This window comes from Papio anubis, chromosome 8 (assembly GCF_008728515.1).
Source record: "Papio anubis isolate 15944 chromosome 8, Panubis1.0, whole genome shotgun sequence".
NCBI lineage: Eukaryota > Metazoa > Chordata > Mammalia > Primates > Cercopithecidae > Papio > Papio anubis.
The window spans coordinates 20184625-20203323 of NC_044983.1; the positions used below are offsets into that span (position 1 = coordinate 20184625).

The 18699-nt window shown below is 56.7% G+C and overlaps 1 protein-coding gene across 2 annotated transcripts; it reads left to right on the plus strand.

The window, feature by feature from the left end:
* Positions 1-1862: 1862 nt before the first annotated feature.
* FAM160B2 (family with sequence similarity 160 member B2) lies at positions 1863-17343 on the plus strand. 2 transcript variants are annotated; one of them, XM_031669423.1, is made up of 18 exons: positions 1863-2004; positions 7407-7485; positions 9305-9477; positions 10377-10401; positions 10533-10612; positions 10710-10832; positions 11061-11303; positions 11416-11612; positions 11937-12045; positions 12277-12353; positions 12697-12886; positions 13575-13720; positions 13825-13953; positions 14390-14480; positions 14656-14799; positions 15124-15264; positions 15478-15578; positions 15743-17343. In XM_031669423.1, the coding sequence occupies exons 1-18, from the start codon at positions 1960-1962 to the stop codon at positions 15879-15881; spliced, it is 2232 nt and encodes a 743-aa protein (XP_031525283.1). In that variant the 5' UTR covers positions 1863-1959; the 3' UTR covers positions 15882-17343. The 2 variants fall into 2 exon arrangements, with proteins under 2 accessions (XP_031525283.1, XP_031525284.1); XM_031669424.1 differs by having other exon boundaries at positions 11419-11612.
* Positions 17344-18699: the final 1356 nt, after the last annotated feature.

The following is an 18699-nucleotide window of genomic DNA, read 5'->3' on the forward strand; positions in this document are numbered from 1 at the left end:
ATTTAAAAAGTTAAGTCGAATAAAAGGTTATGCACTCCTGATGTACTTTCATTATCCCCTAGAGTACTCTGAGACATGCTGAAGGGAAGCAAGCTGATTTGATCTATCCAGCCTGTGTCCTTTACCTGTGAGGAGGTGGGCCTAGAAATCTGCAGAGACTGGACTGGAACTCTCACCTGTCAGAGAACTGAGGTCCCAATCAATTCTCACTCGGCCTGGACTTGGCCGAACCCTGGCCCTCCCTAGGGCCTGAGGCCCAGACCCTGGCCACCCTGGCTCAGAGTCTGGACTGCAGGCTCCACACCACAGCACAGAGCCCACTCTGGGCAGGCCAGCATTTCCTGTGCCTCAGCCCCACTCGGGAATGGGTCCTAAAAGGTGAGGCGGGTCCTGTGAAGCCGGAGACACCAAAACTCTAGGTTCTATAATTCTGACAGGGGCTATTCTTCCTTCCCAAGGGAAACTGAGTCCTTTCCCTCTCATCATATGTCAGTGATTAGCAGAGACACTATTTTTTTGTGTTTGTGTTTATTTTAGAGACACTATCTTGCTGTCACCCAGTCTGGACTGCAGTGGCACGATCATAGCTCATTGCAGCCTCGAACTCCTGGGTTCAAGTGATCCTCCTCCCACCTCAGCCTCCCAAGTAGCTTGAACTACAGGCGTATACCACCACACCTTGCTAATTTTTTTTTTTTTTTTGGGGAGACAGGATCTTGCTATGTTGCCCAGGCTGGTCAACAGTCTTGGCCTCCTAAAGTGCTAGGATTTCAGGCTTCAGCCACCACACTTAGCTGCAGAAACTTCCCTTTTTTTTTTTTTTTTTTTAGACGGGGTCTCACTCTGTTGCCTGGGCTGGAGTGCAGTGGCATGATCTTGGCTCACTGCAACCTCCGCCTCCCGGGTTCAAGTGATTCTTCCACCTTAGCTTCCCAAGTAGCTGAGACTACAGGTACTTACCACCACGCCTGGCTAATTTTCTGTATTTTTAGTAGAGACAGGTTTCAGCATATTGGCCAGGCTGGTCTCAAACTCCTGGCCTCAAGTGATCAACCCGCCTTGGCCTCCCAAAGTACTGGGATTACAGGTGTGAGCCAATGCCCACAGCCCATAAACTTTCTGATAGCCATGTCAAAAAAGTAAAAAGCAAGACGTGAAATTAATTTTAACAATATACGTTATTTAACCCAACACACCTAACAGTCACTTCAATATGTAATCAATATAAGCCATGATTATTGCAGTTTCACCTTCTTTCCTTTCTTACTGTATCTTCCATATCGGGGTGTGCTTGGCATTGCACATCTTGGTTGGGACCAGCACATTGCAGGAGCTCATCAGCCCATGTGCCTGGGGCTACCTGAGACTTCAATTCAGGAGGAATTGTAATTCCTCCTCGAAAACACCCCCCTTAGCTCCCGCCTTAATCCCAGCTACTCAGGAGGCACTGGCAGGAGGGTCACTTGAGGCCAGGAGCTCAGATCAGCCTAGGCAGCATAGTGAGACCTCCCCTCCCAGGAAAAAAACACAACAACAACAATTGGCCAGGCGTGGTGGCGCGCCTGTGGTCCCAGCTACTCTGGAGGCCAGGGTTGGAGGATCGCAAGAGTCCAGGAGTTGGAGGCTGCAATAAGCAGAGATCGCGCCACTACACTCCAGTCTGGGCAACCAAGCGAGACCCTGTCTCGAAAGAAAGGAAAGAAAGAAAGAAAAAAAAAAAACCCCTCCCAGCCAACTCTCAGGGCCCACCGCTGGCGGTCCCCAACCCCCTTCCCCGGCCCGACCTGGCGCCCCCAGTCCGGCTTAGCCAGCGCCACGCAGCCGGGCCGGGAAGGGGCGGAGCCGCCGGGCCCCGCCTCCCTTGCCGCGCCGGGGCCGCCGAGGCCAAGGGGCTGCCTCCTCCGCCTAGAGCGCCGCCGCCGACGCCTTCGCCCAGGAGCCGGGGGGCCGGGCGCCATCATGCTGAGCCGGCTCGGGGCGCTGCTGCAGGAGGCCGTGGGGGCGGTGAGGCCGGGAGTGCCAGGCCGCCCTGGGTCGCGGGCCTAGGCCGGGCCGGGCGGGCGCGGAGCCGGGCGCGGCCGGCGGGAGGGCGGGCGGGCGCGGGCCCCCTCGGGCAGGGACACCCGGGCCGCGGCGCCCCTTCCCCGGCCTCTCCTCGCCGGCCGCGCCCCACTTCCCCTCGCTCTTCCCAGTCCCGCTCCCAGACTCCTCCCGACCGCCCCACCTCCCCGGCCTGCTCCCGCGTCGCTTCCTGTCTGTGCGTCCTGGCCGTGGAGTCTCCCAGTTCCCGAACTCGCCTTCGCCGGGACGCTCCCTGTCACCCCTTGGGGTGTTTCCTGCCCCCTCGGGCCCTAGACCGCCTCCCCCAGTACCGGTGGGCCTGCCTCCTTCCTCCGCTCCACCCCGCCTGGGCTTGAAAAAATCGCCGCCCCTTCCCCTCGGTCTGATCTCCCAGACAACTCCAGGACCTTGTTGGGGTGCAGGACGCCCTTCCCGTCACCCCGGGACGTGGGAAGTGCGGGCCCTGCCGGTCCAAGTCCCCACGAAGGGTAAAGACCCGGGGCAGGCTGGTGGGCGCCCAGCCGGGGAAACCGCCTTCTGCAGCGTGCATATGTTTCCAGCGTGGCTGTCACCCCTCACAAGCCAAATTGACTTTGAGTTAGGGACAGGCCGCCCGTGGTGGGGCGTGAGTGGCCCTGTGCGGGGAGGAGAGTCCATTGATGCTTCACATGCCGTCAGAGTTTGTGTTTTTGCCATTTTTTGTTAGGGCTGCAGGCTGGCAAGCAGCCCACTACTAGGGTTCGTTCAGCAAGATGTAGTGCTGTGTACGGAGGGCGGGGGTATTCCTGGTAGGGTGGGGGGGGTGCCTGCTGTTGAAAGTAACTCTGCCAAGAATCTGTCTGTAAAGTCAACAATACTTTTCTGCCTCCAAGTGTAAATCTTCCCCCAATAGATGAGTTGAGTATCAGATTTTCTCAGGAGAGAAAGCCTTGGGTTTCACCCTCCTTCCTCCCCACCACCTCCTCCCCCACCCTCATGGGAGCTCCTGTTGAAGGAAGTTTGCCTTAGGCAAACTTGGGAAGAAAGTCAGAAACTATGACTTCCTACACCTTCCCAGCCCTGCTGTTGACCCAGGTCCAGGGCCTTGGGGCATCCAGGTAGAGAGGGTTCCAAAATGATTTTTCCTCCCCTTCCCTCATCCCCAGTCAAAACAGCTGTCATCTTAAAAAGTGATCTGATAAACTAATTCATACCTGTGAGGAACACTCCATTTACAGGAGGTGAGACAGGCCAGACAGTTCCTCAGTCCTGAGGAGTGAATTTCTTTTTCTTTTCTTTTTATTATTATTTATTTATTTCTGAGCCCAGGCTGGAGTGTAGTGGTTCGATCTCGGGCTCACTGCAGCCTCCACCTCCTGGGCTCAAGCAATCCTCCCACCTCAGCCTCCTGAGTAGCTGAGACTACAGGCATGCTGCACCACGCCAGGCTAATTTTTGTATTTTTTGTAGAGACAGGGTTTCATCGTGTTGCCCAGGCTGGTCTTGAACTCCTGGTCTCAGGCGATCCACCCACCTTAGCCTCCCAAAGTACTGGGATTACAAGCGTGAGCCACTGCGCCTGGCTAGGAGTCAATTTCTAAGGCTTCCAGTGACGGAAGTACAGGCATCAGTGGCAGGAGGAGATTTTGGCAGTGGAGGGACATCTTTTTAGCCAAGTGATCTTCTGGGCCCTTTAGTATTGAACATGTAGGCTATGTCTGGGAGGTGTGGCTGGCCCTACAGGGAGACAAATTCCTCTTTTCTGCTCTACCCCCAGGTCTCCAGTCTAGGTCTTTTCCAAGCTTGGGTCACCAAGTAATGTGTGATCCCAGTAAGTCAACTGACTCCTCATTGAGGAGGAAGAGTGCTCCTTCCCACCCTCTTCTGATCCAACAGATAGGAATCATTACAGCTCTTTTTTTTTTTTTTGGACTACAGGTCTGCGCCACCACGCCCAGCTAACATTTGTATTTTCAGTAGAGACCAGGTTTCACCATGTTGGCCAGGCTTGTCTCAAACTCCTGACCTTAAGTGATTGACCTGCCTCAGCCTCCCAGAGAGCTGGGATTACAGGTGTGGGCCACCACTATGTCCGGCCACTAATAATATCTTTAAAGAGAAATTGTTGGGTTCAGTGTCTTTGGTTTGGAGTTACCATAGCCGGTCATGGAGTCAGGTAAAGATGACACACCTGTGTCACCAGCTCTCTAATGGCCTGTGCTGGTTAACCTGCCTCTCCCATGTCTCCTGTCGTACTGGAGCGTTCTTTTTGGTTAAAGCCCAGCTCAAGGTTTTCAAAGACTGTAAGTCAATTTTGAGGCTAAAGGAGACCCCATCACACAAATTATGAGATAATTGTAGGGCTGCTGAAGGGCCAAAGGACTTTCTGAAACAAGGAACTGGGGAAAGAATGTCTCCAGGAGGTTCCTGAGATATTTGGTAAATATTCATGGGTATTCACTATGCGCTGAGCCCATCGAGGGCAGGCTAGCTGTGAAACACAGAACCCTGGCTCTCAGGGAGCTCATCGTCTAGCAGAAGAGACGACTGCTCAGCACGGCAGGCACTGTCACATGGAAGGTGGTGAGATGCCATCACTCCACAGGGATAGAATATTTGGAATAACTGTGGGTGGTGCTACTTTTGAGAAGGGTCATAGCCCCTACCAACTAGCTTTGAAAGAAGCCAAGATGCCCTGTGGACCGAGGGGAGTTTCCAGTTCTCTGAATGTCATCCCTCCCTGTGTTGCAGTGGCCTTCTAAGCATATTCTTCCTGCCTTTACCTCCTCTCCCAAGCTCAACTGCCAGATGAATCTTCCTAAAACACTGCTCAGACGGTGCCAGTGGCTGGGTGTGGTGGCTCACGCCTGTAATCCCAGCACTTTGGGAGGCCCAGGCGGGCAGACCACTTGAGGTCAGGGGTTCGAGACTAGCCTGGCCAACATGGTGAAACCCTGTCTCTACTAAAAATACAAAAATCAGCCAGGCGTGGTGGCGCACATCTGTAATCCCAGCAACTTGGGAGGCAGGAGAATCACTTGAACCCAGGAGGCGGAGGTTGCAGTGAGCTGAGATGGTGCCGCTGCACTCTAGCCTGGGTGACAGTGAGACTCTCTTTTATTTATTTAAAAAAAAAAAAAAAAAGCTGTCATTGACCTGCTCCCTGCTGCCTGCAAAAAATGATAGAGGCTCCAGAGTCTCACCAGCACCCCTTCCCCAGACACACTTTGCAGAGTTCCTTCCGGTTCTTCAAGTTTTAGTTCAGATGTGATCTTGGTAAAGCCTTCCCTGTTCCAGCCTGTTAGAAGTTACCCCTTTTTCTGAGAGGTCACCACTTTCTACCTCTCCTGAGGCCTCACACTACTTCCTTGTAGCTTCATTATTCAATGCAATTTTATATTGTCTTCTCCATGGCACGTTTCTTTTTTTTTTTTTTTTTTTTTTTTTGAGACGGAGTCTGGCTCTGTCGCCCAGGCTGGAGTGCAGTGGCTGGATCTAGCTCACTGCAAAGCTCCGCCTCCCGGGTTTTTACGCCATTCTCCTTCCTCAGCCTCCCCGAGTAGCTGGGACTACAGGCGCCACCACCTGCAGCCCAGCTAGTTTTGTATTTTTTTTTTTTTTTTTTTTTTGAGGCTGAGGTCTCGCTCTGTCGCCCAGGCTCCGGGTTTACGCCATTCTCCTTCCTCAGCCTCCCGAGTAGCTGGGACTACAGGCGCCCACCACCTCCCCCGGCTAGTTTTTTGTATTTTTAAGTAGAGACGGGGTTTCATCGGGTTAGCCAGGATGGTCTCAATCTCCTGACCTCGTGATCCGCCCATCTCGGCCTCCCAAAGTGCTGGGATTACAGGCTTGAGCCACCGCGCCCGGCCCATGGCACGTTTCTTGAGGACTGGGTGTTAGTCATCCTCATGTTGCTTGTGGCATCCAGCATAGTGTCTTGTACATAGTGGGCGCTTGGAATGAATGAATGATTTCATGAGTGGCTACTCAGCTCTGTGGTGCAGTGAAGTGTGAGGTCAGAGAGAGGTGTGGGCAGGCAGGGACACTGGAGAGGGCTTGGTGGAGCTGCTGGGGACTGAACCTCACTGGGGACTCTCAGGATCCAGACAAGTTATCGGGATACAGAGCACCTTGGGCAGAGGAGTGGCCCCAGCAAAGACCTAGAGGCAGAAATGCACAGCTGTGGGGAGGGATGATTAGAATTCTTTCTTTTTTTTCCTGAAAACATTTACTCTGCAAGAAAAGTGAAGGAATGGTTTTGTTTGTTTTGTTTTTGAGAAGTTTTCAGGGAAAGTGGTTGTTCTCAGTGCAAGGCCAGTATCAGCCATGGTGCAGAGATGGAGAGAGCTTATGGAAAAGGGGGAGGTTAGGGGCTTTCCCAGAGCAGAACCAGAATTTTCTGAGGCTTGATAGAAGGAGCCGGTAGACGAGGAAACGAGAGCAGCACTGGCTAAGGAGTTGGGGTTGTGCAGGCTCAGACTTTGGACACAAGATGAAAGCATGTTAGAAGGAAGGCACTTTGTTAATATCATGCTAATGTTACCTACCCATCAAAATGAACAGAGCCTGTGGTGGTCTTGAACAGATTTTCATAGACTCTCAGATTGAGAGGAATGGGAAAGTTTTGTCTTTTTTTTCTTTTTTTTTTTTTTTTTTTTGAGATAGGGTCTCACCTCGTCACCTAGGCTGGAGTGCAGTGGCGCGATCACAATTCACTGAAGCCTTGACCTCCCTGGGCTCAGGTGATCCTCCCAGCCCAGCCTCCCAGGTAGCTGGGACTATAGGCACACACCACCATGTCCTGCTAGTTTTTAAATTGTTTCTAGAGACAGAGCGTCATCATGCTGCCGAGGCTGGTCTCAAACTCCTGGACTCAAGCCGCCTGTCCACCTTTGCCTCACGGTTGGGCTTATGGGCCTGAGCCACTGCACCTGGCCTTTGCCACATTTTCCATCTGCATCATTTTGCTTTTCTTTGGGGGACTGCGTTCCTCTATGTGCCTCTACTGTAGTGTAACCATGCTGTGTTGAAATAATCTGTGTCTGTTTCCCCCAGCAACATTCTTAGCACCTCCAGGACACAGGACAGGATTGTGACATATAGCAAGAAAACAGCATTTCCAGGAGGGAGGGGTATCTAGGGAGAAGTGGCTGTCAGCAGATACTTGGCTAGATATGGAGACAGTGCCAGTGTGTCCGGGAGAAAATGTGTTATTCCTCCCTTTGAAAACCAGGGAGCGGGGTGCCTCCTCATGAGGAGGCCTAGCATGAACCTGACACTTGGCATGGAATGTCTGTTCCCATGAAGGCAGGGGCTCCCTGGCCTTTGTGGCCCCCACCGAGGTTGTGTCTCTGCCCTCTCCGCAGCGCGAGCCCAGCATTGACCTGCTGCAGGCCTTCGTGGAGCACTGGAAGGGCATCACGCACTACTACATCGAGAGCACAGGTGCGGCCTGGCCCTCCCCAGCCGGGGGACCCTGGAGGGAGCGGGGAGGAAGAAGTGTGCAGAGTGTCACCACGCAGGTGTCCTGGGAAAGGTAACGTGCCCACTCGTGCAGAATTGGAGCCGAGTTCATGGAGACAGAGAACCGGACAGACAGAAGACCCAGAGCCCTGGGCCACTCTGCTCCTGATGATTTAGCTGCCGGTCCCACCCTGACCTTTTGGAAAGCACTGTGTGAGGGAGGAGTAGCCTCGCTGGGGGTCTCACTGGCCTGACTCTGCAAGGAAGAGGTGGCTGCACTTCCCCCAGCTTCCAGCTCCAGGCCTTCAGGCCCCAAGAGCATGTGCCTAGGGTTTACTGATCAAAAGAAAAGAGTTTAACAACTTCCCCTTTCCCCTGAGCCAACTTAGGGGCATTTTCCTTGTAGAGATCTGGGGTAGGAGGAGAACAAAAACCAAGGTGGGTAACATGCCTGGGTCCCTCTCCCCAAGCTAACACCCCAGACAGCCAAAGCCTTGGGTCACCTGGTCCCATCAGGATCGCTCACTGAGGGGACGGCATCTGAGTGGCTGCTCTGCAGTCACGATGCTGCCACGGGTGGATACAGACTTGTTGCCAGGTAACCATATCCTGCATCCCTCACTTTCCCCTTCCTGGAGTTCAGACTGGGGCTTCGTTCCAGCCCACACCTTTCCTACAGGCTTTCTTTCCAGCCCGGGCCAGCCCAGGAAATTCAGAAATCTGTGGGACCCTCTGAGGGTTCTGCTAGATCAGGTTTCTCAATCTTGGCACAGTTGGCATTAGACCTGGAGCCTTCCCTGCGCGGGGCTGTCCTGGGCAGTGTGGGATGTGCAGCAGTAATTCTGGCCTCTACCCACTAGGTGCCAGTAGCACACCCCACCCCCGAACTGGGACAACCAGCAATGTCTCCAGACATTGCCTCATGTTCCCTGGGGGAGAAAAGCCCACCCCCAGTTCGGAACCACCTCTTCAGGTGAACGATCTCTTGAAGGAGAGCCTCGGTCCACCAGCTGAGTAAGATCAGATCAGAACTGGCTTAAATTCACCTGGGGCTCCCCGCACCCCCCAGCCCTTTCATTTCCAGAATGGTCCCTAGACTAGAAGGGTCGGAAGTGCCTGGGGCAGGCCACCCTACTCAAGCTCCTGTTCCTTAAAGGAAAGCTAGGGGGTGCTCCAAGGCCAGTCCTGAAGCACCAGCACTTTCTTTAAAAGACACACTGAGACTGACTGCAAAAGCCCCACTAAGTAGCTTCCCTGTCAGGGCCTTGGTACAGAGAGCAGGACTGGGTCAGACCTGAAGGTGGTGATGCAGATGTTTTTTTCCTCTTTGTGAAAAACAGAGGCTTGCCTTCTCTGAGTGTCAGCTGGGGAGGCCCCGGGAGGTTCTCTCTCAGGCAGCTGCTGGAATTACAGCTTCTAAGTTACGTGACAAGAGCCCTGAGCCCACAGCGTCTCACTCAGGCCCAGAGCTGACAGCAGCCTTCTGTGGGCCCAGGACCACGTGTCCCTGTCTCTGTACCTATCCCAGGGTTTGAAGGAAGCCGATGCTGCTGCCCCCAATAAAGTGCTGGGCACGCATGCGTTCTCAGAGGACTGTGTCCTGAGCCTGGAAAGACTTTTGTCTTCTTAAATATTGAAGCATCCACTGTCAACTTCCATTTCCCAGTTGCCCGCAGCTCTCTTCCCCCACCTCTCCCAGACAGGACCTCCCCTTTCTGGGCTTTGGCAGGAGATGGTGAAGTTTTCAAGCCAGGGTGCCCCTCTTCACCCTACTTACACTTGTTTCCCAAACATCAATTAGATGAAAACACCCCCGCCAAGAAGACAGACATTCCCTGGCGGCTGAAGCAGATGCTGGACATCCTGGTGTATGAAGAGCAGCAGCAGGTGGCCGTGGGTGAGGCAGGGCCCTGCCTGGAGTACCTGCTGCAGCACAAGATCCTGGAGACTCTCTGCACACTGGGCAAGGCCGAGGTGGGAGGCCCCCTGCGCGCTGGGCCAGGCCGAGGTGGGAGGCCCTCTACGCGCTGGGCAAGGCTGTGGTGGGCAGCCCCGGGCTCCCTGGATTCCAGGCTGAGGTGGGCAGCCTGGGGTTCCCTGGATTCCAGGCCTTTCTGCCTGTGCTCCTCCCAGTCCTGACACTGAAAGTGGCAGCTGCGGGGAGAGGAGCAAACAGGACAGGCACTGTGGCTGTCTCACTTAGAACACTCCACCATCCCAGCGCCCCTGTTCCCAGTTCACTCCACAAAGATGGGCCTGCCACATGCCAGGCTCTGCTCTAGATGCTGGGGACACAGTAGGGATTCAGACTGACAAGAGCCAAGGCATGGTGGTGCACGCCTGTAGCCCCAGCTACGTGGGAGGCTGAGGTGGGAGGATTGCTTGAGCCCAGGAGGTGGAGGCTGCAGTGAACTGTGATCATGCGACCGCACTCCTGCCTAGGAGGCAGAGCAAGATGCTGTCTCTTAAAAAAAGGAAAGAAAATCCGACAAGAATCCTAGTGGGAGAGGCAGGACCATCCTGTGATGGATCAATAATGACCCAGTTATGGAGCACAGTGATGCAGGAAAAGGGGTTGCGAGTGCCAGGAAGGCCAGTTTCGAACAACGTGGCGAGGGAAGCAGGCCTGTGAGAAGGGGCCCTCTGAGCCAGGATTGAGGGAGGAGTTGAGCCTGGGCCTCTCTGGGGGTGCAGCATTCCAGGTGGGGGACACACCTCTGACAGGAGCTCCTTCCCTGGCCTCAGTCCCCCCAAGACATGCGGCAGGCAGGGGACACAGCTTCTGACAGGTGCTCTGTCCCTGGCCTCAGTCCCCCCAGGCATGCGGCAGGCGGGGGCCACGGTCCTGACAGGCGCTCTGTCCCTGGCCTCAGTCCCCCCCAGGCATGCGGCAGGCGGGCGCCACGGTGACAGGCGGCTCTGTCCTGGCCTCCGAGGTCCCCCAGCAGGCATCCAGCAGGCTGGGGCCACAGGGGTCCTGACAAGCTCTGTCCCTAGCCTCGGATTCCCCCCAGGCATCGCGGCAGCAGTGTTCCAGTTCTTCAGCAAGGTTCTGGCGCAGGTGCAGCACCCCCTGCTGCAGTACCTCAGCGTCCACAGGCCTGTGCAGGTGAGGGGCCCAGAAGCCAAGGGGTGTGTGGGTGTAAGGCCCCGCTCTCTCCCCCGCCACACCTCTCCCCAATGTTTCTGTCCTGCTGCTCTTCCAGAAACTCCTCCGACTCGGTGGGACAGCTCCTGGATCTGTTACAGAGAAGGAGGAGGTGCAGCTCACCACTGTCCTCTGCTCCAAGATCCAGCAGGACCCAGAGCTGCTCGCCTACATCCTGGAAGTGAGCACTCCCATTGGGAAGAGGAGCGGGAGGGCCTGGAACCCCAGGGCAAGCCCCCTCGGCCGTCCTGAGGAGGCAGACGCAGAGAGCAGGTACCCAGGAGGCACGCAGGCAGCTTCCCCTCCAGCTCCAGGCTGAGGCCCTGCCAGCAGCCCACCCTGCGGTCCCAGTGGGGGACCCTGGGAAGTGGTCCCCACCAGGCCTGGCCTCATCCCACCCTCTTTGCAGGGTAAAAAGATTGTAGGTAGGAAGAAAGCATGCGGAGAACCCACTGCCCTGCCTAAGGACACAGCCAGCCACAGGGACAAGGACTGCTCCCACGATGATGCTCCTGCCAGGCCCCAGCTGGACGGGGAGCCCTGTGGGGCCCAGGCCTTGAACAGCCACATGCCTGCTGAGACCGAGCAGCTGGACGGTGGGACTGCAGAGAGCAACCTGATCACCTCCCTGCTTGGGCTGTGCCAGAGCAAGGTGCTGGCAGCAGAGATGGAGAGGGTGGGGGCGGGGGAGGGGTGGGTCGATGGCCAGGAGGTGATTTGGGGGCTCACATGCATGTCCCTGAAGTTGCGTCCTCATCCCCTAGAAGAGTCGGGTGGCCTTGAAGGCCCAGGAGAACCTGCTGCTCCTGGTGAGCGTGGCCTCCCCAGCAGCCGCCACTTACCTGGTCCAGAGCAGCCCCTGCTGCCCTGCGATTGTCCAGCACCTCTGCCAGCTGTACCGGTCCATGCCTGTCTTCCTGGACCCCGCAGACATTGCTGCCTTAGAGGGCATCAGCTGGAGGTGGGTGCCCAGCCCGGGAAGGCTGGCCAGCATCTTCAGTTGCTGGCAGCCCTGCCTGTCTTTAGTGGCCAGCTCCCCTGGTATTCCACGTTGCTAGGGACCCCTGCTGGCCACCATCTCCCCAAGGCTGCAGCTGATCTCCAGGGGCCTTCGTGCCCTCCAGGGAAGCACTGCTTTTGCTGCCTCTGTCCATAAAACCCCCAAGATAACCGATCCCCAGCCACAGAGGTTCCACAGGAGAGGGGAAGGGCCCAGTTTCGGGAGACATTGAGGAAGACCTTGAAGCTCCTCCCCCACTCTCTGAGACTTCTCTCCCCTCTTCAGGTTACCCAGTGCCCCATCTGATGAGGCTTCCTTCCCTGGGAAGGAGGCCTTGGCTGCCTTCTTGGGCTGGTTTGATTACTGCGACCACCTTATCACAGAGGCACACACGGTGAGCAGGGGCGGGCGGGGGCCGGGCTCTCATGCTATTCCCTGTACCATCTCCATCTCGAGGACTAAGTGGAGCAGGGACATGGAAACATGGGGTCCAGGAGCTAGGCGGGGCCCCAGGCAGGCTGGGAACCCTCCTGTGGCATCAGGCGCTGCGCAAGGACATGGTTATTTCTCAGCGGGAATTGTGATGAGCGCAAAATGCGTTGACGACATGCTCTGTGGAACCCAGGTGGTTGCAGACGCCTTGGCGAAGGCCGTGGCTGAGAAGTTCTTCGTGGAGACCCTGCAGCCCCAGCTCCTGCATGTGTAAGTGTCCAGTTACCTCAGGCATGACTGTGGTCTACAGCAAACCGCCTACCCCACCCAGCCTCGTCCGGTCCCTAAGGCCAGACACCTTCTTGACCAGAATCCCATCTGTGGACCCCATTGGGTGATGTTTGCCAGGCCTGCCCTGTGATGTGCACATGGCTCTGAGCTACGTGGGCTAAACGAAGGCCTCCTACCCTTCCCTGCAGGACCCCAGCAGGGATGGGCAAGTGACCACAGACATACCAGCCAAAGATGCGAGGCAAGCAGGAAGGGTTCTGCCACCCGCACTCATGTGCTGTCTGCACACCCCGGGCCTGGCTAAGGTGCCCTCTTCCCATAGGTCCGAGCAGAGCATCCTGACCTCCACCGCGCTCCTCACAGCCATGCTGCGCCAGCTCCACTCCCCTGCGCTGCTGCGGGAGGCCGTGGCTTTCCTCCTGGGCACAGACCGGCAGCCTGAAGCCCCCAGGGACAACCCCCATGCCCTGTACGCTCACCTCATCGGGCACTGTGACCACCTCTCTGATGAGGTACGGCGGGGGACTTCCACCTCTGTTCCTCTCACCACCCCTGCCAGAGGGAGTTCCTGAACACTCTTCCCATAACTCCACCTTTGAGATGCTGAACTGCAAAACACTGCCGAGCCGCTTTTGTCACACACTAGTTTTCTCTGATCATATGCATTTTTTTTTTTTTTAAGAGACAGGGTCTTTCTCTGTCACCCCAGGCCCTGGAGTGCACTGGTGTGATCCTAACTCACTGCAGTCGCCAACTCCTGGCCTCAAGCGATCCTCTCACCTCAGCCTCCTAAAGTGCTGGGAATGCAGGCATGAGCCACTGTGCCCAGCTTATTTTACAGTATTTTATATTTTGGACAGTGCTTTTATACTCACTTGATTTGCGGGAGGGCTGACACCTACTCCGTGAGGTAGGCAAGGTTGCTACTCCCATTTCTCAGACATGGAAAGTAAGGCACAGAGAAGCAATTTGGCTTGCCTGAAATCGCACGTCAAATTAGTCACGTACCAGGGACCACCCAGACTTCTTGATTCCTAGGCCCACACCCCCCGCCACTCCCCCCAAAACCTGCCACCTTAGCATCCAGCCAAGGGGGGTGACTCTGCCTCAGGCCTTTTCTTATCTGGGTTAGCCATGCCAAGGCACTCCTGGGAGCTGGGTGGGGAAGGGGCTATCCTGCCGACCGCCTTCCCGCTCCAGATCAGCATCGCCACACTCCGGCTGTTTGAGGAGCTGCTACAGAAGCCCCACGAGGGGATCATCCACAGCCTGGTCCTGCGCAACCTCGAGGGCCGCCCTTACGTGGCCTGGGGCTCACCAGAGCCTGAGAGCTATGAGGACACACTGTAAGTGAAACCAGCGCCCTCTGGACCCAGCCCGGCCCTCAACACTCGCACACTCACTCTGTCCATTCATTCATTGGTGCCGCACTGTTCTGTCCTGGCCATAGAGATCTGGAGGAAGACCCCTACTTTACCGACAGCTTCCTGGATTCCAGCTTTCAACCTCGTGCAAAGCCTCGCCTAGCTCCTGCCACCAGCTACGATGGCAAAACAGCAGTGACCGAAATCGTCAACAGGTGGGGAACAAGTTAGGCAGTCTGAACCACTCGAGTTTTACTCTCTCTTTTTTTTTTTTTGAGATAGTCTGGCACAATCTTGGCTCACTGCAACCTCCACCTCCCGGGTTCTGGGTTCAAGCAATTCCTGTGCCTCAGCCTCCCGAGTACCTGGGATTACAGACATGCACTACCACACCCAGCTAATTTTTATATTTTTAGTAAAGACGGGGTTTCCCAATGTTGGCCAGGCTGGTCTCGAACTCCTGACCTCAGGTGATCCGCCCACCTTGGCCTCCCATAGTGCTGGGATTACAGACCTGGTCACTGTGTCTGGCCTGAGTATTCTTCTTTGGCCACAGCCCTGGGGTCCAGTTGGGAAGGGAGATAGGGGTCCCACGAGCAGGGGAGAGCAGGGTGAGCCGGGAGCGCCTCCACACCAGCTCCTGTCTCTCAGTTTCCTGTGCCTGGTCCCCGAGGAAGCCAAGACCTCTGCCTTCCTGGAGGAGACGGGCTATGACACGTATGTCCACGATGCTTATGGCCTGGTGAGTGGCTCCTGCTACCAGCTCCCACTTCCTGTCCTCCAGAACAGCTGGGTGATAAGCTCTGGGTTCCCCCTCTCTCATGCCCAAGGACCCCAGCCCATCCCTCCTACGTGGGGCCCCGTCTGCTGGTTCCCAATCCCTGGGCCCGCTGCTTCTACTCTCCCGCCTGTCTTAGTTCCAGGAGTGCAGCTCCCGCGTTGCGTCCTGGGGCTGGCCTCTGACCCCCACACCTTTGGACCCCCATGAGCCTGAGCGACCTTTCTTCGAGGGCCACTTCCTCCGAGTGCTGTTTGACCGCATGTCCCGGATTCTGGATCAGGTAGCCAGTGGGCCTGGGCCAGAACTCCAGGCTGGTGCCTCTGGGGTCCTTTGAGAGCAGGGGCTGGCCACAGGGTTGCCTCCACTTCGGTTCTTTGGTGCACAGCACCCCTGTCCTTTCCCCAGGTGGGAAGCCCCGTCTCGCCCCTGCTCCACACGTCCTAACATGTTCTGGCCCTCAGCCCCATGGAATCCATGACACACACACATCACGTGAGCCTCCCACCCCCACACACATTCACACTAGCCAGGCATCTTGCTGGAGGAGTGCAAAAATACTCACCAGCCCTGCCAGCCCTCAGCTCTGTCCACCATGTTCCTACAGCCATACAGCCTGAACCTGCAGGTGACCTCAGTCCTGTCCCGGCTTGCCCTCTTCCCCCACCCCCATATTCATGAGTACCTCCTGGATCCCTACATCAGCCTGGCCCCCGGCTGCAGAAGCCTATTCTCCGTGTTGGTGAGGGTGAGGATGCCTCGGCCCGAGGGAGTGTGCCCAGTGGGGGTGGAGGGAACAGCAGGGAAGGGGAACGGGGCAGGTGGTTGGGGGCTGGAGGGGTGGGCACCCTTGCCAGTGCCAGGGAAAGCACAGTCTCCCATGCTCTGCATGGTGTGGCAGGGCCAGGGGACCCGCTGGTGTTGCTGGCCCCATCTGAGTCCCCTGTGGTTCCTAATCTAGGTGATCGGGGACTTGATGCAGAGAATCCAGAGGGTACCCCAATTCCCAGGCAAGCTGCTCCTGGTGCGCAAGCAGTTGACGGGCCAGGCTCCTGGGGAGCAGTGAGTACCAAGGGTGCCAGGTGAAGCCTGGGGGTGGGAGGGTAGAAAGTGCCTCTGGAGGACAGGTGGCCAGCCACAGGGTCAAGCCTCATGGATGCTGGGCTGTCATGCTGGGCACAGTCCTGCCCCCACCCAGCCATGCCCCCTGTGTCATCTCCCCTCAGGCTGGACCACCAGACCCTCCTCCAGGGCGTGGTGGTGCTGGAGGAGTTCTGCAAGGAGCTGGCTGCCATTGCCTTCGTCAAGTTTCCCCCGCATGATCCTCGCCAGAACCTCTCCCCAGCCCCGGAAGGGCAGGTCTGAGCCAGGAGCAGGGCGGTGGGAGACTCCTGTCCACACCTCTGCCCCAGAGCGGCCTCCTGCCTGGCACTGCCGCCACACTCCCCTCCTGGGATGGGGCTTCTGCTCCCGGGCTCACTCAAGGAGACTGCGGCATGTTGACCACACCAGACTGGGTTTCAGGGAGTGGGCATGCCAGGCGCCAAGGAGCCAAACAGATGGCTTTCCAGGCAGCAGGGTCCTTGGGGCCTTCTTGGAGGAGCTTGGGTGACAGCCAGGTGAGCACCCAGGCCCCAGACCCTCATGTGCTATGTGCCTGGCCCCCTCTGTACTGGCCATTTGTGGCCAGGGCCAAGACCTGTGACTCAACTCCAGGGGCAAGATGGGGAGTGAGCTGATGGCTCTGAGACTGGTCGGGAGCCCAGGCCAGGGAGATGGGGCCTGGAGCCTTGTCTGTGTCACATTAGGTACCATGGGAGCTGCTGAGACCTGACATTTTGTCCCCTGCCTTCACGGCTTGGCCCACTTGGCCCATGGAGGAGGAGCAGTGAATAGGATCGTTGGGGAAGCCCCTCTTCCCGCTCTGCTCCCCTGGAAACTGTTGCAAAACGCCCAGCCGCCTCATGGCAAATGCCCAAAGCATGTTCCGCACCCAGGCGGGGGCCGCTGCTAATGAGAACCTTGGTGCAGCTGCAGCCAGGAGGGGAGCGGGCCCGGGAGCCAGGCTCAGGTCCAGCTAGCTCCTCTCTGGCGCCTTCTGAACCCGTCTCAGCAGGTCCACAGCACCTGGGCAGAGAGGTCAGAGACCAGGGGAGGCCAGGCCTTGCCCTCCCTTCTGCTCAGGGCCCAGTGTTCTTGATAGAAGACCCTTCTGGGTGGCCAGGGAGCTCAGGGGACAGATGAGGGCAGGACGCCCCCTGACTCCAAGCCCCTGAGCCTAGCGGGGAGTGGCTGCGGCCCAGGCAGCCAGTCCTGGTGGTGTTCTCCCTGCATGCCCTCTGTGGCTGGGGCCGCCACCCCACCCGGCCCGAATCTGTCTTGACCTGCAGGAATACACGGGCGGCGCCAGGCATTACCTCACAGCGGGACTACACGGTTGCTGGCTTTGCTCCTGGGCAAGGAGGAGCAGGCCAGAGCCTCTTTCGCTTCCTTTTCTTGCCCATGCCACTTCTAGAAGCCAGACACAGGTTGCCAAGAGGTGACACGAAACAGGAGGAAACTCAGTGACCTCTGCCTCTCCCGCATTCCTCCCCACGGGGGAGGACCTCGCCGCTCTGAAGAGCACCGTGCGCATGTGCGTGCACGAACGTGGGTGTTGGTGTGGACAGGGCGCAGATCTCCGTGGATGAACTGCGTCTGGACTCTTAGATTCATAAAATATTCGAGGATCTGGGAGTCAGAGACCCTCCCCTCTCCTCCATGCACTTTGGCGTTTGCATGGTGTCTTCCCCGGACAACACAGCAATAAATGGTGTGATTGCGTGGACATGGTGGCTCTGTTCTTGGCCAAGTTTCCCCTCCTTCTGCCCAGGACTCCACTGCTAATTCGGGCCCATCTTCCTCCCCAAGGAAGACAAATTCTTTTTCTAGCACTGGAGCAGGGAGGTGGGGTGGGCGGTAAACAGACAGGCTCTGGCAGTGCAGATCTGCTGATCCTCAGAGCCTGCCAGGAGCCAGACTCTTGGCAGAGCAGTGCCACTTCTGCTGGGCTGACCTGCAGCCGAGAGCCTGCCCGCCCCGGAGACGCCGTGAGGGAATGGACCACGTGGGAGCATCTATGTGCAAGTCTCCCTTGGGTGTGTGTATGCTGTGTGTTGTATGCCTGTTTTAGTTGTAAAGTAGGCCTGGTATTTAAAACCTTGTCTTTAAGTTCAAGGCTGCAGTGAGCTGACTGCACCACTGCGCTCCAGCCTGGGCAACAGAGTAAGACCCTGTCTCTAAAAAAAAATAATAGTAATAATTCACAGGTGTGTTCTCAGGGAAACAGAAAAGTTAACACATAAATAAATAAACCCTTTGTCCTTAGATGTGTGTGGAAGGGTGGGGGATCCTCTGAGGGGGTTCCCCAAGAGACTGCGGGAGGGCAGGCTGAGAACTTGGAGGAAAAGGAGCCAGACGGTGGCTCTCAACTCGTGTTGATCACTGGGTGGCTTTTTAAAATCCCAATGCCCAGTGTCCCATCACCAGTTAAATTATTGCTGCTGGGGGTGGGCCCAGAGTTCAAGCTCTCCAGGTGGCTGTGCATGGTGGCTCATGCCTATAATCCCAGTACTTCGGGAGGCTAAGGCAGGAGGATCACTTGAGGACAGGAGTTCGAGACCAGCCTTGGCAATATAGCGAGACCCCATGTCTACTAAAAACTTAAAAATTAGTTGGGTGTGGTGGCATGCGCCTGTGGTTCCAGCTACTTGGGAGGCTGAGGCAGGAGAATCACTTGTCACTCGAGCCTGGGAGGTCAATGCTGCAGTGAGCCAGGATCACACCACTCCACTCCAGCCTGGGTGACAGAGCAAGACCCTGTCTGAGAAAGAAGAAAGAAAGAAAGAAAAACAAAAACCCAGGTGACCCTAATGTGCTCCCAGGGTTGAAAACTACTAGGCTAAATAATGGGGGCAAATAGCCAAATGTCATTGCCCGGCTGACTGGATGTGGGCCGGTGGGTCCCTTCGACACTGACAGAAATGAACTGAAACAAAAGAGTTTGGTTCCATCATTTGCGAGGCATTTGTCCTCAGAGGGTACAAGGATTCCTACCACCTTCCAGGGGCCAGAAAGAGGGCAGCCAAGGGAGGCAGGGAGGGGGCTGGAAAAGGGGCCTTGGAGGTTATCTCGGCCCTCAGGA